The 21695-nt window shown below is 41.2% G+C and overlaps 1 protein-coding gene across 1 annotated transcript in view; it reads left to right on the plus strand.

Annotated features, from left to right (window-relative positions):
* Positions 1-21695, plus strand: part of COMMD1 (copper metabolism domain containing 1) — a 185558-nt gene that overhangs the window by 4566 nt on the left and 159297 nt on the right. The window contains exons 2-3 of the mRNA XM_072768533.1: positions 1718-1856; positions 6450-6856. Of these exons, the coding sequence (XP_072624634.1) occupies positions 6680-6856 (177 nt within the window). The 5' untranslated portion in view covers positions 1718-1856; positions 6450-6679. The remainder of the gene's footprint in view (positions 1-1717; positions 1857-6449; positions 6857-21695) is intronic.

A 21695-nucleotide genomic window follows, 5' to 3' on the forward strand; every position in this document is an offset into this window, starting at 1 on the left:
AAACTCTCCATCTCTTTGACACAGAGTCTGTCTCTTTCTAGATTTATTACCCTACTCCTGATATTGTAGGGGAGGAAAAATATCTTTTTCCTTCTGCCCTTCTAGCTTCTTGGCTGGGGTTCTATAACGAAAGACAGATTAACAAGAGAAAAGCATACAAATCTATTTAATGTAAGTTTCATGTGACATGAGAGGCTTGACAAGGACAAGAAGACCTGAAGAAGTGGTTAAACCTGACTATTTTTATGCTAGATTTGATGAAGAGTGGAAGTTGTGGGGGGAAAAATGTGATAGGATAAAAAGATAAGAGCTAAGCATTGTAAAACTGGGAAAACTCAGCAAGGTCTGTTTGCTCAGATTCCCCTTGGCATCCCTCCATCCTTGGAGATAACAGTGCTCTTGGTACAGGGAGGGCAACTCTCACATGAGAGTCTTCTGACCTACTTCAGAAGAGAAGGGGGAGATCGGAGAGTTCTTCCTATACCTGTTATTTTTCAAGTTTTGTTTCTCAGGTTTCTACAAATATTCACTGTGCCAGGATTCCACTTTTTGGTGTAGTATGTCCTGTGGTTACACCGTGGGGTTCATAATATACCTCAGCCTACCACTGTATTTCGTGCCTCTGGGAACATGCTGTTTCCCCTGCATCATGTCTGGTTATTTGTTGGTTTGCAACCTTCAGAGCTTCCTGGGTGAAACCTGAAACCAGGCAGATGAAGGCCAGAGAGATTGGAGAAAGAGGCAGACCACTCAAAACTGGCAGGTTTAACAAGCAAGGGGATTTACCTATGAGGCTTGCCTTGGGTGCCTGCAACATGAGTAGATCTCTGCACCTGTCGTCTTAAAGTTTATATAGAGGCCGAAACTGGGCTCGGCCACATATACCATCCAGATGGTCTCATCAGCATCTTACTCTCTGCAGACGATGTTCTTGGAATAGCTCCTACTGTGGGAATTAGGCAGAAGGTACATTCCAAGGATGAGATGGGGTGAGGAGCCTCTGATTGCCCAGATCCAGCTCCTGGGTTAACTAGTGTCCTGTCCTGATTACCCCCTTCAACATGACTCACCGTTAAGCTACCCTGACCTATACAATCAGTTTTTTTCTTCTACCAAATCTGATAGTTACTTCTAGGTATGTAGTAGTAACCTTAAGTTCATGGTATTTTAATCATCTGTTTAAGTAGAGGAGGCAAAAATAATTTGCCTCTGTTTTTGTAAGTTCTCGGCTGGGATCCCTCTAACAAAAGACAGATTAATGAGAAAAACAGAATTTTATTAACATGTGTACCTCACGTATACATGTGAGATACCCAGGAAAGAATGAATACTTCAATGGCTTAGAACACGAGTTTATATGCCATCTTCAGCAAAAGACAGAAGAAAGAAAGGTCAGGGAGGCCAGTTATGGGGCGATAACCAGGAAAAGCCCAGTAAAAGAGAGTAAAGTCTGTTACAGTTTAATTCCATACCTTCTTCATTGGTAAGAGTCTAAAGGTTGTCTCCTGGGATTAACTTTTGTCTTTCTTGGTAGACAGAGGAAGGATGCTTTTGAAAATTTATGTCCTGCTTTCAAGCAAATAGGAGGGCCAAAAGCTTCTCTTATATCTGCTTCTTCTCATTGCCTTTAACTCAAAATAATCCGTATGGCAAAGTGGCATATTTTAAGGTGGTTTATTCTGCTGTCCTTCATTTACGTATCCTTTTCTCTTTCCAGGATGTAAGATTTTAGGACAGAGACTGTTTTGTTCATTTCTGTATTCCCTGGAGCCTAGCAGAATGGCACAAAGCTCTCCACACTAATAGCTGCTGAGTGGCTGGCTGAGTGGAGTCAATGGTAATCAGAATTTGAAAAGGTAAGAGTGGAGACAGGGAGCAGGGACAGTTTATTGCAAAACTTTGGGCTCTTGTGTTTGCACATTATTTCAGTACACATTTCTTATTTTAACATTTTCAGAAATGGAAAATCTTTACAAAAACACCCATTTCTGGCTTAGGATCAAACAGCCTGTGAGCCATAGAAGGTGTGGTTTAAGAGAAGTGACCAATTGCTTAATGGAACTTAGAATGGAGACGGGAAGGCTGTTTGGGTACTTGTACTTTCCATTTGAGCCAAGGCTTCAGGGTCTTGTCTTTGCTGTTGCTTTGCCTTAGGCAGTCCTTCTAATGGGACTGTGCCCTGGTTATCTGCAACACAGGTTGTGTTCTGAAATTTAATAAAATAAAGCTTTGTGGCTTTGATACTTTTGTTTGAAAGGCATTCCAGCAATGCAGCTGTCAATCAACCTGGAGCAGGTGCACTGGCAATGGCAAAAGCAGCTCCTGGTGGCACAGGATAATTTTCTTTTATTGATTACATTAGTGTTTTAGAACTTGCTGTAGGCTCAAGCAGGCAGTCGTATGTCCAGGTATTACATACAATGAGTTAAGAGCTAAACAGTAGTAGTGATGTATAGTAGTTTCCTCTGCTTTTTTTTTTTTTAAGATTTTATTTATTTATTCATGAGAGACTCAGAGAGAGAGAGAGAGAGAGAGAGAGAGGCAGAGACACAGGCAGAGGGAGAAGCAGGCTCCATGCAGAGAGCCTGATGTGGGACTTGATCCCAGGTCTCCAGGATCAGGCCCTGGGCTGAAGGCAGCGCTAAACCACTGAGCCACCTGGGCTGCCCGTTTCCTCTGCTTCTAAAAGAGTTATCTATTTCTTGTGAGTTTTAATTAGACATGGGAGTACTGAGAGGGAGTTCATAGGGCCAGTAAAAACAGATTTATAGAAAGACTTCAGAGGGATAAATTGACCCCTATATATTGTAGGCTACACTTGGTGTGTAAATATTTGGGGGGGAAAGTATCTGAGGCTTCTATTGGATTCTGAGAGGATCTTAATTTATCAAAACATTCAAGAAACACTATATAGGGTGCATAGCTTTGTCAGTCATGTAGAACACCTATGTTCTTTAAAGCTTTTTATTAAAAGGATTTTGATTTTAGAACATATTGCTTATTTTATATTTTCATTATCTAACTTTTTATTGCAACAGTATTGCATGTACACTGTAGACATTTAGAAAAATCAGGTAAGCAGAAAGAAGCAAATAAAAACCATTCTCAGGGTACTGGGTGGCTCAGACGGTTACGTGTCTGACTCGATTTCAGCTCAGCCATGATCTCAGGGTTGTGAGATCTGCGCTGGGCATGGAGACTTCTTGGGATTCTCTTCCTCTCCCTCTGACTCTTCCCACCTTTCTCCTTCTCTAAAACAAAAACAGGGCAGCCCGGGTAGCTCAGTGGTTTAGCGCTGCCTTCAGCCCAGGGCCTGATCCTGGAGACCTGGGATCAAGTCCCATGTCGGGCTCCCTGCAAGGAGCCTGCTTCTCCCTCTGCCTGTGTCTCTGCCTCTCTCTCTCTCTCATGAATAAATAAATAAAATCTTAAAAAAGTAATAATTGTTAAAAAAAATAAAACAAAAACAAACAAAAAATCATTCTCAATTATTCAGAGGTACACTCCATAACATATTGGTGAATAACCTTCCAGACTTTTTCTATGCAGGTTGGCAGATCTAACCATCTAAATCTGAGGAAAATATCTCAATATAGGTGGAAAACATTGATACACTCTTTGGATAAGAGCTCTTAGAAATCACTGAAGCGGCAGAAACTCTATAGAGAATTGCCAGGAAAGTGGGAAGAAATACAAGTAGTCAATAAATATATATAAAAAAGCATTCATTGGGACACCTGGGTGGCTCAGCGGTTGAGCCTTTGGCTCAGAGCGTGATCCTGGAGACCCAGGATCGTGTCCCATGTCGGGCTCCCTGCATGGAGCCCGCTTCTCCCTCTGCCTGTGTGTCTACCTCTCTCTCTCTCTCTGTGCCTTTCATGAATAAATAAATGCATTTTTAAAAAAAAGTATTCATTCTCAAAATTGAAGAAATACAAATGAAAACAATATTTCTCATCTAACATATGGCAAAGATTATATAGAATAATATTAGTCAGTGTTAGTAAGGTTTCATGGAAATAAATGGTACAGACTTTCTGGTGGGTAATTTGAAAATCATGTGTTTACAAGTGCTGTTTCTACTCAACCACACTTCTTCCCCCTTATGTTGGCTATTCTCTGCAATTCTTAAGGGATACTTAACACAATGTATAATTTATCTCTAAGTTTGGTCTTCTTGGAGCTGTAATAGCATCTCTGAATTTGCCTTTCAGAAAATTAATTCCTTTAGGAAAGGATAAATATCTTTTCTATTATAAAGAATGCCTCTTGACTTCAGGCAAATTCATTAAAATGGTCTAGATCAGTGATTCTCAACACAGCAACAAGGTAGCACTACCTTGAGAGGGGATGTTAGTTGTCACAACAATGGAGGGGTGGGATGGCCCAGGCTGGACAGGGGCCAGGTGTATAAGACATCCTGCCATATAGGGGGACATTCATTTAGGTGAAAAACCTACATGTGTTTATTGTCTGAGCCCGCAATTGAACTCAGTTATACCATTGTGTTTATGTTCTTGCCATAGCTTTAATATACACAGAACATTCCTGGTTACTGGGTAAAGTGAGGAAAAAAGTTTTTTGTTCTGAACATTACTAACCTTTGTTTACATTTCAGAAGATCAGGTTACCAGAGGCAACTGCTCTTTTTCTCTCTGGAGTCACCAATACAGGACACCTGTGTCAATAATTTGCATTTGTAGAAGTCACAGGAGGTTCAACATAAAGCTGCAGGCATTTGGCTACCCCATGTCTCCTAGTCACCTAGTATAGTTGTGCCCCAACACTTACATATTGAAATACATTTTTATAAATTAATTTCCTTCTATTTTTTTTTTAAATTTATTTATGATAGTCACACAGAGAGAGAGAGAGAGGCAGAGACAGAAGCAGGCTCCAGGCTCCATGCACCAGGAGCCCGACGTGGGACTCGATCCCGGGTCTCCAGGATCACACCCTGGGCCAAAGGCAGGCGCTAAACCACTGTGCCACCCAGGGATCCCCAATTTCCTTCTATTTTTATTCTAAATTATAATTAGGTCATTATTGATTTTTATTGAAAATTTATTTGATAAATCAATAATCATTGATTTTTAAATTGAAATAACATTCATTTACTATGAAATTCATTTTTTTAAAGATTTTATGTATTTATTCATGAGAGAGACAGAGAGAGAGAGGCAGAGACATAGGCAGAGGGAGAAGCAGGCTCCCTGTGAGAAGCCTGATGCAGAACTCAACCCTAGGACCCCGGGATCATGTCCTGAGCTGAAGGCAGATGCTCAAACACTGAGCCACCCAGACGTCCCTGAAATTCATCTTTTATTTTATTTATTTTTTATTTATTCGTGAGAGAGAGAGAGAGAGAGAGGAGAGAGGCAGGCTCCATGCAGGAGCCTGATGTGGGACTTGATCCCGGGACTCCAGGATTATGCCCTGGGCAGAAGGCAGGCGCTAAACCGCTGAGCCACCCAGGGATCCCCCTGAACTACATATTTTAAAGTGTATAATTTGGTGGGTTTAGTATACTCATAAAACTCATAAAGTTTTGTAACCATAACCGCTATCTAAAACATTTTTATCACCCCTGAAAGAACTCTGGTACCTACTGGTCTATTCCCCCTTCCTCTAGGTCCCTGGCAACCATTAAATCTTTCTGTCTCCATGGATTTGTCTATTCTGGACGTCTCATGCAGATTGGATCATACACCATCTCACCTTTTGTGTCTGTCTTCTTTCGCTTAGTATGTTTTATTTTTTTATTTTTATTTTTTTAAATTTTTATTTATTTATGATAGTCACACACACACACACAGAGAGAGAGAGAGAGAGAGAGGCAGAGACACAGGCAGAGGGAGAAGCAGGCTCCATGCACAGGGAGCCCGACGTGGGATTCGATCCCGGGTCTCCAGGATCGTGCCCTGGGCCAAAGGCAGGCACCAAACCGCTGTGCCACCCAGGGATCCCGCTTAGTATGTTTTAAAGATTCATCCATGCTGTAGCATGTATCAGTACTTCATTTCTTTCCATGGGTGAATAATATATTGATTTTTTTTTTTTTTTGAAAACTATACGGGTAGAAAGTTACATGATCTATGCATTTCATTTCAGGATTGTAAAGAAAGTGTTAGCCAAATGTTTGTTCTAGAAAGGAGCATTGGATCAAAGCCATTAATCTAGCCAGAAAGACATGACACATAAATCTAAAAAGGCAACTAACAATCCTAGCAAACACATTATATTATCAGGGGATAGTTAAATTTTCTGGGATAAAAGGTGGGCAGGTAATGATTAGGCAGAGATTAGATATGAGTGATAGACCCTATTCAGTTAGTGGGTGGGCAAGGCCTCGAAGGAGATGCAGCCATCCGAAAGTCAGATTGCCACTTTCATAGGCTAGCTCCCCATCACCAGTGATCTCCGCCAAGTGATTTTTTCCCTTTCGGTAGGCCCTGGCGTGATGAAGGGAATCCGCATAAATAAAGTGATTCTTCTGGAACTGGATGCCTAGCTCCGCGGTGTAACCTAGACGGATCAAAGCTGGGAGCTGCCAACGCTGACCTCGGGTGGGAACGTCGCCTCCGTCCGCCCCCGCGCCTTCGCCCAAGGCCTTTGGGCCCCTCCCGGCTGCCGTAGCGGGGGCCGCGCTCGGCTGCGGGGGGCGGGGCTGCTGGCCAGCATGGCGGCCGAGCTCGAGGGCTCCAAGGCGCTGGGCGGGCTGCTGAGCGGCCTGGCCCAGGAAGCTTTCCACGGGCACCAGGGCATCACGGAGGAGCTGCTGCGGAGCCAGCTCTATCCGGAGGTGTCCCTCGAGGAGTTCCGCCCCTTTCTGGCGAAGATGAGGGGCATCCTTAAGGTACCGGTCCTCCCTTGCCGCTGCGGCCGCAGAGCCCCCACCCCTTCCCCTCCGCCCTCGGCTGGGTCGCCCCCGAAGCTGAAAAGGCTTTGCTCCCGACACCGGCCCCCGCGGCTGTCCGTCTCGCTCCCTCAGACCCGGGGCGCTCGCCGGGGCGCCTCCGCCCGCTGTCTGCGCCGGCTCGCAGCCCCGCGGCAGGGCTGACCGACAGGCACCGGAGAGGACTGCCTCTGCCTCTGCCTCTGCCTCTGCGTGTGTTTGTGTTTTCCCGCCACCTTTTCTCGCTTTGCGTGGACGGACCGCAATTTCGAGTTGCCTCGGCGAATCTGTGCGTTCCAGCTTAAAATTAAAAACCAAAGAGCTATGAGGTCGTAGAGTTCCCTGGTTGTGCAAACGGGAGTGTGAGAGTGAGCGACTGGCCCGAGAGAAGCCCTGTCCAGGGAGCGAAGTCAGTGTGAGTCAGCCCGTCCCGTAGAAGTGTAACGAGAGCTAAACGTACAACTTTTTTCAAAGGTTTTATTTATTTTTTCATGAGACACACACACACACACACACACACACACACACACACACACACGCAGAGGGAGAAGCAGGTTCCGTGCAGGGAGCCCGACGCGGGACTCTATCCCGGGACTCCAGGATCACGCCCAGGGCTGAAGGCAGGTGTTCAGCCGCTAAACATATAATTTGAACTTTTCTGAAAGCCACAGTAAAAAAGTAAGAAGCAGGGACGCCTGGGTGGCTCAGCAGTTGAGCGTCTGTCTTCGGCCCAGAGCGTGACCCTGGAGACCCGGAGTCGAGTCCTGGGTCCGGCTCCCTGCATGGAGCCTGCTTCTCCCTCTGACTGTGTCTCTGCCTCTCTCTCTCTCTCTCTCTCTCTCTCTGTCTCTCTTGAATAAATAACTAAAATCTTTAAAGAAATGATTTTCAATTTTTATGGGCTTTCCTGTGTGTTAGGAACTGTACTAGGTGGACACCCATTTTAAAGAATAGGAAACAGGCTCAGGGAGTCTAAGTCTAGTTTTCTAAAATCACAGATTGATTAAAGGCAGTGTTGAAATTTCATATGCTATTTGCTTCAAAACCACAAGACTTTAAAAAGGCAGTTCCTTTTACAGGATTTGAATCCAGAAAAAAAAAAAAAAAAAAAAGCAAAGCAATCATTTCACAAAAAGTAAATGGACCGTCTCATGGAAATATTAGAGGTATTATCTCAGGTCTGATCCTAGACATTTTGTGTAATTTTATTTTAAAGATTTTATCTTTACGTAATCTCTACACCCAAGGTGGGGCTTGAACTCACAACCCCAGGATCAAAAATTAAATGTTCTACTAAGCCAGCCAGGTGCCCCTAGTCTAATTTTTTTTTTTTTTTTTTAGATTTTATTTATTTATTCATGAGAGACACAGAGAGAGAGGCGCAGAGACACTGGCAGAGGGAGCCTGATGTGGGACTGGATCTCGGGTCTCCGGGATCAGGCCCTGGGCTGAAGATAGCGCTGAACCCCTGGGCCACCCAGGCGTCCCAGGTGCTCCTATTCTAATTTTAACTGATACCATAAACACTACTGAATGCCTTCTGTTTCTATCAAATCTAAAAGATTTTCTCCAAGTGGTCAAAAAAGGTTTCCTAGAGAATTTGACTTCTTCCTGACGTGGGACTCAATCCCAGGACCCCAGGATCACGCCCTGGGCGGAAGGCAGGCGCCAAACCGCTGAGCCACCCAGGTGTCCATGTCTTACCTCGGTTTTTGAGGTATTTGCTAGGCCTACAAGGGGGATAAGGATGAGGGACTGCCAGCCAAGAAGTAAGAACAGCACGTGTGTAGGCAGTGTCTTAGGAACTCCACACAATGGGGACTACTGCTCTGTAGATGGACAATATTTTGATGATTTTGTTTGGTTATGAGGTAGAAATTGCAGGCTACCCAAAGAAGACATTGCTTGGAAACTCTGTTACTTACTTTTAAATATATTGCTGAATATATCCAAGTATTGCTCTCTCTGCTTTCAGTCCTCTGCCTGAGGATGGAATACTTCAGTGTTCTAAGTAATTTTGGGTTGAAGAGCTGGCATGGCTCACTTGGTGTGAGCCAAGTTGGGAATAGAACAGAAGATTTGCCTGTGCTTCTGTATAGCCCATTGAGGTACCAAGGGAAAAAGCCTTTGATTGTTCGACTTAGGGCTGAAACAATGGGTTCTAGATGACATCTAGTTCCAATCTTCATTTACTTTTTAAGCAACACTGAGATATGAACATCTTTCTAATTTTTAAGAAAACACAAACAAGATTCTTATACGGAAGCTTTGAGCATGTCCTCTCTTCTTCTTCTTCTTCCTCTTTTTTTCTTTTTTTCTTAAGATTTTATTTACTTATGAGAGAGAGAGAGAGGCAGAGGGAGAAGCAGGCTCCATGCAGGGAGCCCGATGCAGGACTCGATCCCGGGACTCCAGGACCACGGCCTGGGCTGAAGGCAGATGCTAAACCACCGAGCCACCTGGGGATCCCTGAGCACGTCCTTCTGCAGTAAAAGAGCACACACACAAGCAGTCATGGTGCAAGGATGCTGTAGTATTTGGAAATAGAGGTCTGAGTAAGCTACTGCGGACAGAAAGAGAAGTTAGCTCTTTTGGGCAGGTTCTTGGAGGTGCCATTTTTGCTGCTCTTGATGAAAGTGGAATGTTTTAGACTAAAATGAGGGGCAGCCATATAAGGCATTCTAGGTTAAGAAAACAGCAGGAGTGAGGCAGGAAAATGTAGAACAGGTTCACAGGAAATTGTAAATAGTCCAATTTGACCATAGCATGGTGGTACCTAATATGTATTGGCAGAGGAGCCAAGAAAAAAATAACACAATTTTTTATTTCTGCTTACTATAATTCCTGCTCTTGAGCAGGGCATACTTTTTTTTTTTTTTTTTTTTAAATTGTGGCAAAATACTTAACATAAAATTTGTCATTGGAGGTGCTTGGGTAACACAGTCTCTTAAGCATCCATCTCTTGGTTTCGGCTAGAGTCTTGATCTCAGGGTTGTGGGATCGAGCCCCACATTGGGCTCCAGCCCCATAGTGGGCTCCCTGCTCAGTGGGGAGTCTGCTTGGGAGTCTCTCTCTCCCCCTCTCTCTCTGCCCCCCCTTCACACATGCTCTTTCTAAAATAAATGAATAAATCTTTAAAAAAAAGAAAAAAATTTATTGTCTTAACCATTTTATTATTATTTTAAAATTTATTTTTTGAAGACTTTATTATTTGACAGAGAGCAGAGTCATGGGGAGCTGTAGAGGGAGAGGGAGAAGCAGGTTCCCCACGGAGCAGCAAGCCTGACACAGGGTTCTATCCCCAGAACCCCAGGATCATGACTTGAGCCGAAGGCAGACACTTAACTGACTGAGCCATCCAGGCGCCCCTCATCTTAACCGTTTTAAAGTGTACAGTATTAAATACATTTATAATGTTGTACATCCCTTGCCATCATCCATAACTCTTTTCATCTTGTGAAACTGAAATTCTGTACCTATTAATAAGTCCCCATAATGACCTCACCCCCACCCGGAAGCCTCGGGCAACCACCATTCTACTGTTTCTATGATTTTGACTACTCTAAGTATCTCATGTAAGTGGACACTATTTGTCTTTTTTTGTGGTTGACTTCCTTTGCTTAGCATAATGTCATCAAGGTTCATGTTGCATATGTCAGAATTTCCTTTTAAAGGCTGAATAATCCATTGTATGTATATACGACACTTGCTTTATCCATTCATGTCATTGGACACTTGGGTTGATTCCAGTTATTGTGAATGATGCTGCTGTGAACACAGGGGTGCAGCTAATCTCTTTGAGACCCTGCTTTCAGTTCTTTGGGATATATATCCAGAGATGGAATTGTTGGGTCATATGGTAATTCTATTTTTAATATTTTGAGGAACTGCCAAATTGTTTTCCACAGCGGCTGTTCCATCTTACGTTTCCACCAACAGTATGTAAGAGTTCTGATTTCTTCGCACTCTTGCCAACACTTGATTTTTTTTTTTTTTTGGATACTAGCCATCCTAATAAGTATAACATAGTATACATTTTTACATGTATACAGCAGAAGTCCAAACATTTTTTTCTTTTGTCTTTATAGGGTCTCAGCTATTTAAATTCAACACGCAGGCTAGAAGAGCAGAGAGGAAAATATTTTAAAAATGCAGGAATCTGAGCAAAGGGAAACAAATAGAGGATAAAAGTGGAGTAGTACCTTATCTCATTTGGTGGCCATACTTCCAATCATCTATAGAGAAGTTCTGTGAAGAAAGTGAGAGCAAGAGGGACAATAGGGATAGGAGGAAAGATGTATAACTCCTGGCAGGGAACAGGCAATGGATATACATGTTAGGCTCCTTATTGCCAACAGCCAGCGTTCATTCATAGACTGTGGGTTTCAGATATCCCAAGCTGCAGTCTTTCCCTCTAACCTTCACATTGTGTGCCAGCTGTAATGTGCTGATTGCTCTACTAGCCTGTTTCCCACTTGGAGGTTTTCCTACCCTACTTGGCTGAGACATTGATCCTTTCTAGCTTTACCTGTTGCTCACAAAAAGCATACCTTTCATCTGTTTGTAGATACATGAAGTTGCCCATTCCTTTGCTCTATTTTTGGTAGCTCCTGAGAAGCAGTGAAACCAGTGAATTGAGAGTGATGGGTTTATTAGTTAGGGAGATGACATTGTATATAAATACTCTGCCATTTTAACCTATCTTTTTGATTTATATTTATAATTTTAGGTTCTTCTAGGTAAGTATTTGCATCTTCTCTATTTCTTGCCTTAGCTATCAACTTTGCAAGGGACTCTCCTTGTTCTAGTTTACTGGAATTCTAGAGAAAGATCTTACTTGAGCTAGATCATCTTTTGTATACCTATATTCTGTATTCACTACTGCCCTCTGTTGGTGGTGATTTTGTGTTCCCTCACTGAAATTTCATATTAAAATTTTTAAATTAATTTTTTATTTTATTTATTTATTATTTATTTATTAAAGATTTTATGTATTTATTCATGAGACACACAGAGAGAGGCAGAGACACAGGCAGAGGGAGAAACGGGCTCCTCACAGGGAGCCCGATGTCAGACTCCATCCTTGGACCTTGGGATCACTCCCTTAGCTGAAAGCAGATGTTCAGCCGCTGAGCCACCCAGGCGTCCCATAAGTTTTTATTTTAATTCCAGTATAGTTCATGCAGTGTTGCATATTAGTTTCAGATGTGCAATACAGTGATTAAACAGTTCCTCATATCACCTAGTGCCCATCACAACAAGTGCACTCCTTAATCCCTATTACATATTTACCCCTCCATCAGTTCTCCATAGTTGAGGGTCTGTTTCTGTTTTTTTCTTCACTCATCTGTTTTGTTTCTTAAATTTCATATGTGAGTGAAATCATATGGTGTTTGTTTTTCTCTGACTTATTTTGCTTAGCATTATACTCTAGCTCCATCCAAAACAAAAAATTTTTTTTTTTTTCAAAACAAAAATTTTTAATGAAAATTCTGTTGGGTCTTATTTTGTTTATTGTTGATATATTCCTATACTACAGAAGTCAAAATTTACAGCCAAAAATTAACTTACCCATTTCTCTTTTCCTTTATGATTTGAATTTAGGAATATGTTTAGATCCTATTTTTAAAAAAATGATTATTTTTAAGTAGGCTCCATGCCCAATCTGGGGCTTGAACTCAGGATCCTGAGATCAAGAGTTGCATGTTCTCCTGACTGAACCAGCCAGGCACCCTTGTTTAGTTCTTTTTTTGGAAGTCTAGAAATGTAAGCAATAGCTTAAGGATTCATCTTTCTGTTCCACTCTTAGCCCCTGTAGTCTGTTCTCGACATAGCTACCAGTGATCCTCCCCACCCCAGGATTACTGAGATGTAATTGACAAATAAACCAGTGATCCTTTTATTATTATATATATATTTATTTTAAAAGATTTTATTTATTTATTTATTTATTTATTTATTTATTCATTCATTCATTCATTCATTCATTCATGAGACACACACACACACACACACACACACAGAGGCACAGACACAGGCAGAGGTAGAAGCAGGCTCCATGCAGGGAGCCCGACGTGGAACTGGATCCCAGGTCTCCAGGATCACACCCTGGGCTGAAGGCGGCACCAAACCGCTGAAACACCCGGGCTGCCCAGCAGTGATCCTTTTAAAACACACATCATATCTCCTTACTTTCTGACTTTCAACCATTCCATATTCATGGCTTCATATAAAACTTAAAATCCAGTCCTTTTACCTTATATGACCTCTGCCCTACCTGGTTCTCTCTTCATATTTTCTCATTTCCAGCCACACTAATCTTCTTATCTTTATTTAAACCTGTTAAGTGCTTTCTGACTCTTCAGGGCCTTTGCACTCGTTCATCTATATGCCTGCAATAATTTTCCCTGAGCTCATTTGCTTCCTTCATTCTTTACTTAAAAGTGATTTCCTTTGAGGTCTTTCTTGACTTATTCAAAGAGTCTCACCTCTCCTCCTCCACTCTTTTTACCCTGCTTTACTTTTCTCCATTCTTAGCACTACCTTAGATTAGCTTGTTTATTTGTTGACTGTCCTATTGGAATGTAAGCATTAAGAAGGCAGAACTTTGTTATTTTTTCCTTTTTTATTCTTAACTTTGAATACTGTTTCTAGCATGTAAAAGTAAAAATCTGTAGAATAAGTGAATGAGTGGATAGTGCTTAAATATGGAGATTGCCCTTAAAAAGGTAAGCCTGAGAGGGGCTCTGTCAGTTAAGCTTAAGCATCTGACTCTTTGTTTTCAGCTCAGGTCATGATCTCAAGAGATCGAACCCTGCCTTGGGCTCTGTGCTCAGCAGGGAGTCTGCTTGTAGATTTGTAGATTCTCTCTTCCTCTGCCTCCTCCCCCCCAATCATGCTCTCTCTCACTTCCTCTCTAAAATAAAGAAAAAGAAAGATAAGCATTCGAGAAAAGGGTACCTGGGTGGCTCAGTGTGTTGAGTGACCAACTCTTGATTTTGGCTCAGGCCTGATCTCAGGCTCATGAGATTCAGCTCCCTTATCAGGCTCCCTACTTAAAGGAGCGCTCAACACTATCTAAAAATAAATAGGGATCCCAGGTGGTGCAGCGGTTTAGCGCCTGCCTTTGGCCCAGGGCGCGATCCTGGAGACCCGGGATTGAATCCCACGTCGGGCTCTCGGTGCATGGAGCCTGCTTCTCCCTCTGCCTGTGTCTCTGCCTCTCTCTCTCTCTGTGTGACTATCATAAATAAATTTTAAAAAAATTTAAAAAAAATACAATCTTAAAAAGAAAAAGATAAGTATGAGAGAAAATCTGCACTAATTATATATGGGGAGAGTTGATGGGTATAATATTCTAATCCAGGTGTTAGCAAACTATGGCCCGTGGGATGAATCTGGCTTGATGCCTTTTTTTTTGTTTATTTTATTTTTTAAAAAAGATTTTTATTTTTAAGTAATCTCTGCCCAATGTGGAGCTCAAACCCACAACCTGGAGGTCAATAGTCACATGCTCCACCAACCAAACCAGCCAGGTGCCCCCTGCTGCCATTTTTATAAATAAAGTTTTAATGGAGCATGATCAGATGCTTATTCATTTACTTTTTGCCTGTAGCAGTTTTTATTATTACAATAACAGAGTTGAGTGATTGTGACAAGAGATCTTGTGGGCTTTAAAACCTAAAATATAGATAAGAAATGAGCTTTAATGTTTCTGTGGTACTAAGTGTATGTTCTTCGTAAGACATAGAATTTGAATTTGGATTTTTTTCATATTCAGAGTACGTGAAGTTCATGTGCTTGTTAACGTAATTTAACGTAATATATAATGTTGTGAGCGTGAAAGTCAAGTAAAAACAGTCAACACAAAAACTGGTTTAAGAGAATAACTTATACATAAGAGAATAACTTATCAATAATATAAGATTTAGGGGCACCTGGGTGACTCATTCAGTTCAGTGTCTGACTCTTGGTTTCAGCTCACATCTTGATCTCAGGGTCATGGGATTGTGCACCCTGTTGAGCTCCACACTCAGTGGGAAGTCTGCCTGAGATTCTTTGTCTCCCTCTCCTCTGCCCTCCTCCCCCAAATAAATACGTCTTAAAAAGAAGTAAGGGGTTCCTGTTGGCTGGTTCAGTTGGTAGAGCATGTGACTTGATCCCAGTTTTTTTTTTTTTTTTAAGGATTTTATTATTCATGAGAATACACAGAGAGGAGAGAGAGAGAGAGAGAGAGAGAGAGAGAGGCAGGCAGAGACACGGGCAGAGGGAGAAGCAGGCTCTATGCAGGGAGCCTGACGTGGGACTTGATCCCAGGTCTCCAGGATCACGCCCTGGGCTGAAGCTGGCGCTAAACCGCTGAGCCACCCGGGCTGCCCTGACCCCAGTTTTGTAAGTTTGAGCCCCATGTTGACTGTAGTGGTTACTTAAAAATATAAAAGCTCTGAGGGCTACCTGGCTGGCTCAGTTGGAAGAGGATGATTCCTGGTCTTGGGGTCATGAGTTTGAGCCCCATGTTGGGTGTAGAGAGTACTAAAAATAAATAAGTAAGTTTAAGAAAAAAATTATAATAGTAAAAGACTATAAAAATATTTCTATTTTAAAGATTTTATTTGTTTTAGAAAGAGAGAAAGAAAAAGTGCTTTTGCATGAGCAGGGGGGAGGGGCAGAAGGAAAGGGAGAGAGAATCCTAAGTCGACTCTGCTGAGTATGGAGCTCCACACAGGGCTTGATCTCCCAACCCTGAGATCCTGACCTGAACTGAAATCAAGAGGTGGATGCTTAACTGACTGAGCATGTGACTATTGCCCCCAAAGTATTTCTATTTTAAGTACCTGGTTCTGTTTCACTTTTTAAAGCCGTGAAAATTTGTAATTTGTTTGAGAATTAGATTGATGAGAAAGAAAGGACCTGTGTTAATATGGTCTTGTAATTCAGTATTCATCTGAAGAATGAAGGATTTAATTTTTTTCTTTTACAAATATTGAGTGTTATTTATGATAAGCATTATTTAGTCTCATTAAAGAAGGTTTAGAAATGTGAGATGTGGGGATGCTTGGGTGGCTCAGCGGTTTGGCGCCTGCCTTCGGCCCAGGGCGTGATCCTGGAGACCCGGGATCAAGTCCCACATCGGGCTCCCTGCGTGGAGCCTGCTTCTCTCTCTCTGCCTCTCTCTGCCTATGTCTCTGCCTCTCTCTATATCTCTCATGAATAAATAAATAAAAGCTTAAAAAAAAAAGGTGAGATGTGTAAGAACACATAATACCACATGCTGACATAACCGGTATTAATGTTTTGGGCATTATTTATACCACAAATATTATTAGGTATCTTAATACATGCCATGCCCTGTGCTTGGGATGCAGCAGTAAACATCACGGCGATCGTCCCTGCCCTTGAGGAATATATAGTTCCTGAAGAATATAGATATTAAGTCTGTGGTTACCTTTTTTATTTTTTTTAATTTTTATTTATGATAGTCACACAGACAGGGAGAGAGGCAGAGACACAGGCAGAGGGAGAAGCGGGCTCCATGCACCGGGAGCCCGACGTGGGACTCGATCCCGGGTCTCCAGGATCGCGCCCTGGGCCAAAGGCAGGCGCCAAACCGCTGCGCCACCCAGGGATCCCTGTTGTTACCTTTTGAAAAGGCAGCCAGAGTGTGCCAACTTACGCAGATTATAGGCAGTTGAGAGTGGTTCCTAGCCCACTCTATGACAAAGAAAAGCAATGAGAGGCCTATTTATTAGGTACAATGAACTGAAAAGAAAGGACAGAGACAGCACAAAAATAATTTGCCTGCCTTTAGCTGTTTCCCTCTAGACCCTGCATAGGGGGTCCTCAGGAATATGGTTGATTACAGTCACGATGATGTTTTTCCTGGATGGGGATTTGACTGTTTTGGGACCTTCTTTTATGTTTCTTGACTTGGTCTTTAGGGCCAGAATGGCTGTCAGAGCATCACCTGAACATCCAAGATGTACGCTTAGAGTAGCGCTATCTTCTCACTGGTCTCTGCTTACTCTGTGTCTCTTCTCAAGAGTCTGAAGCATGTTTTCAAGTAGCTACTAAGAAAGGGTATGGGAGAGGTCACTTTTTTCTTTTTAAGTCTTGAAAAAGTGTCTTTATTCTAGTTCACACTTAATTGCTAGTTTGGTTGAGAATGTATCTCTAGGTTGTGAAATTGACTCAGTTTTGAAGGCATTGTTTCATCGAATGTGGCTTTTTTCTCTGTGGACTTTTAGGATTTTCTATCTTTTATTTTCTTGAGTATCCTTGGTGTGTGGTTTTCTTTTATTTCATTATATTTGGGCCACTGTGGACCCTTTGAATCTGGAGACTTAGGATCTTTAGTTCTGGGAAAAGTTGTATTCCTACATTGATGATTTTTTCTTTCCCCTCTAGTCTCTTTCTAGCATTCTGATTTCAAATGTTAGAGCTTCTAGACTGAATCGTTAGTTTTTCTTTTATTTTTCTTTATTTTCCATTTCTTTGTTTTTTTTTCTTTTTCATAGATTTCAACTTTATCTTCTAGAATTTATTTTTTAAGATTTTATTTATTTATTCACGAGAGACACAGAGAGAGAAGCAGAAACATAATTAGAGGGAGAAGCAGGCTCCATGCAGGGGACCGAGGTGCCCCATATCTTCTAGCATTGTAATTGAATTTTTCATTTGGTCATGTTTTTAATTTCCAGGAATTTTCTTTTGACATGGACAATATGCTGTGTTTAGTCAGTGTAAGGGAAGAAAAGGTTTTTCCTTGATCCTCTTAGGGTTCCTGGCCATGTCTGAAAATTAAACTGAAAAAGACAGATTAACAGGAGAAAGCATACAGATTCATTTCATACAAGTTTTGCATGAGACGGGAGCTTTCATAAAGAAATGAAGACCCAAAGAAACAGACCTGAATATTTTATTTTGAATTTGATGGAGAGTTAATTGTAGGAAACTGAGGAAAACATATCTAGGCCTGTTTGTAGGGTTCTCCTTGGTGTCTCTGTCTTTGGAGATGAGGATGCTTTTTTCTTTTGGGTGTAGGGAGGGCACCTCTCACTTTTGGGTTTTATGACCTGTTTCATGGAGAAGGGGTGGGAGAGAAGATCAGAGTGACTTTCCTGTCTTCCTTTTCTCCAACTACTTTAGTTTTCAAGAAGCTGTATGCGAAGATGCTATATTTTGGGTTAGCATGTTCTGAACCCCATCACCAACTCTCTCTCTCTCCTTTTTTTTTTTTAAGTTTATTTATTTATTTATTCATAGAGACAGAGAGAGAGAGAGGCAGAGACACAGGCAGAGGGAGAAGCAGGCATCATACAGAGAGCCTGACAATGGGACTCGATCCAGGGTCTCCAGGATCACGCCCTGGGCTGCAGGCAGTGCTAAACCACTGCGCCACCGGGGCTTGCCCTCTCTCTCTTTTTTTTTAAACACAAAGAGGGACATCTGGGTGGCTCAGTCGGTTAGATATGTGCCTTTGGCTCAGATCATGATCTCAAGGTCTTGGGATTGAGCCCCTTGTCTGCACTCCTTGCTTGGTGTGGGGAGTCTGCTTCTCCCTCTACCTACCCCCACTTGTGCTCTCTTCCTCTCTCTTTCTTTAAAATAAAATAAAGTTTAAAATTTATTTAAAAAAAAACACGAGGGGGGGATCCCTGGGTGGTGCAGCGGTTTGGCGCCTGCCCTTGGCCCAGGGCGTGATCCTGGAGACCCCGGATCGAGTCCCACGTCGGGCTCCCGGTGCATGGAGCCTGCTTCTCCCTCTGCCTCTCTCTCTCTCTCACTGTGTACCTATCATAAATAAATAAAAAATTAAAAAAAAAAAAAACACAAGGGGGCATATAGTACATAATTTCCTGCATTTGGCTTTTAAAAAATTGATCTTGAGTGATTTTTGAGTACTATTTTTCAGTATTAGGAATTTGGTATACTTAGCCCTTGTGAAAGCTTTTTTCAGAGGCTTTTAATGAACATTATGTTACTGAGATGTTTTTTGGGTATGATGTAAGTAGACGTTAAATTCTTGCAGAGGAATACCCTACTTAATCTTTTATAGTATTCTAGTAGTTTAATGTTTTGAGAACTGTGGTGTGTGTTTTTGCTTTTTAATTATTTGTTTATATTATTTTAAGAGCACAGTTTGGGGGCACTTGGATGGCTCAGTGGTTGAATGTCTGCCTTCAGCTCAGGTCCCTGGGGTCCTGCGATTGAGTCCCACGTCGGGCTCCCTGCATGGAGCCTGCTTCTCTCGCTGCCTATGTCTCTACCTCTCTCTCTATGTCTCTCATGAATAAATAAATAAATAAAATCTTAAAAAAAATAAAAGCACAACTTGATCCTAGTTTCTAAATAACCTGGAAAATTTTGTAGAAAGTATTTATAATAAAAGTGGAAGCTTAAAAGTACATTTACTATTAAGTTTATAAAGTGACTTCAGTTGACTGCCCGTTGGTAATAATTTTTTATTGTCAAAGAATGGCATTTCCAGCTTCTGTTTGAAATTTACCTATTGGAGTGTATTCTAGTAACTCATTCTTTTGAAAAAGCCAGAAAACTTTTTAGTTTTATTTATTTTAATTTTTTCAGAATGCTTTTTAATTTTGAGCTTTCTTGTATATGCAGTAGGGTTTCTGCGTTTATTATGTAACATAGAAAGATCTTGCTCTGTAACATACTTTTTAGTATATTATTGGTCACTCTTTACAATGAAAAATAAAAAGCAGTATCTTTTTGACCAGTGTTAGAGCTTAACTCTAACATTTCAGACAGCAAATATTAAATAATAAGAAATTAACCTGAGTATAAAAAAATAATGTGAAAAATATCTGGTCTTGAAATGTGTAGGTTATGAGATATGAATAGAAGACACTGAAAACATTGATTTATTCCAATGTCCAGGATTCATTTGTCTTTTTTCATTATTGTCCTAACTATAAGCAGTAGTAGTTCTGATTTACTACACTAGGTGGCAATAGAATATTGGCTTCCTAACACACACTGCTGGAAGCAACTAACGTTTAAAATGTTCTTTTGAAAGTTTTAATTCAGAAAACAAAGTTGGCTACTCAACAATAAGAAATTTCTTATCCAAAAAGAAGTTCTAAATACTTGGTTTGATATTTTGAATTTAGAAACACCATTTTCTGGAAAATTTAAAGCTCTATAAAGAGATTTCCTTTTGCTATAGTTCTCTAGTTTTTGAGTAACTAAATTTTACAAAATTCATTGAAAAATTTTGAGAATTTAGATGATAATTCATGAGATATATTTCTGCTTCTCTGAAGGACTGGAAAGCAACTGTTTGGTAAGATGTTACTTTTTTTATGTCACGGGACATCACATGATAAAGCAGCAATTGAGTTTACCAGCTGGAGTTTATTTAAATGGGCTCAGATGACCTATATGAGGGATGCCTGGCTGGCTTAGACAGTAGACCATGAGACTCTTGATCTTGGGTTCGTAAGTTCAGGCCCCACTTTGGGCATTGAGCCTACTTAAAAAAAAGAGAGAAACCAAATGACCAGTATGAGGTGTTCTAAAAGTTTGGCTGGCTCAGTTGGAAGAACATGCAACTCTTGATCTCAGGGTTGTAAGTTCGAGTCTCACACTGGGTGTAGGGATTTCTTTTTTTTTGGGGGGGGGGTTTCTTAAATAAATAAATAAAAACTTAAAAAAAACCCCATATTAATTGAAGGTATATTTTTGGTTCTCTTCTCAATGTGTTCTGGATTTGCAGATTTAGATTGAAAGAGTTCCTGGGTAGAGAGATTTAAAAAAAAGATTTTACTTATTTATTTGGGAGACAGTAAGAGAGAGAGTATGAACAGGGAGCCCAACACAGGGCTTGATTCCAGGACCCTGAGATTATGACCCAAGTCAAATGTACATATGCTTATGAAATTCAGCATTGTTGTATATAGTTGTAGATCATTCATATTGCTGTGGAGCAGCAGTAGGCGAAGTATGACCCACGGGCTAAATCCGGCCCCTGCCTATTTGTTTGGAGAGGGGGAAAGAGAGGTGGAGGGAGAGGGAGAAGGAGAGGGAGAGATTCTTAAGCAGACAACACACCCAGTGTGGAGCCCGAAGTGGGGCTCAATCTCACAACCCTGAAGTCATGACCTGAGTGGAAATCAAGTCAGTCGCTTAACTGAGTGAGCCACCCAGGTGCCCCATGGCCCCTGGCTATTTGTGTACAGCCAGTGAGCTATGTTTTTACATTTTTAAAAAGTTAAAAATAATTTTTTATGACCTGTGAAACTTAAATTCAAATTTCACTGTCTATAATAAAGTATATAATTGCTTCTGCTCTATAAGGGCAGAGTTAAATAGTTGCATCCGAGATTAGTTGGCTGGCAAAACTTAAAGTAATTATTATCTGGCCCTTTATAGAAAAAATTTGCCATACCTGTTGAGTATATCAGTATTTGAATATATTACGATATGCATATCCATTTTACTGTTGATGGGGATTTGAAAGGTTTGCAATTTTTGTTTTATTATGCATAGAGGATACGACTTCTTTAAAATGTAGCCACCATTATTTTCTCATTAGGTACCTTGTATTGAGGAGAGAATTATTTTTTTTTAAAGATTTTATTTTAATTTTTTTTAAAGATTTTATTTATTTATTCATGAGAGACACAGAAAGAGAGAGAGGCAGAGACATGGACAGAGGGAGAAGCAGGCTCCCTGCATGGAGCCTGATGTGGAGCTTGATTCCTGGACCAGGATCATGCCCTGAGCTGAAGGCAGACACTCAACCATTGAGCCACCCAGGCATCCCTTTTAGATTTTATTT

Source organism: Canis lupus, chromosome 11, assembly GCF_048164855.1.
Source record: "Canis lupus baileyi chromosome 11, mCanLup2.hap1, whole genome shotgun sequence".
In the NCBI taxonomy this organism is placed as follows: Eukaryota; Metazoa; Chordata; class Mammalia; order Carnivora; family Canidae; genus Canis; species Canis lupus.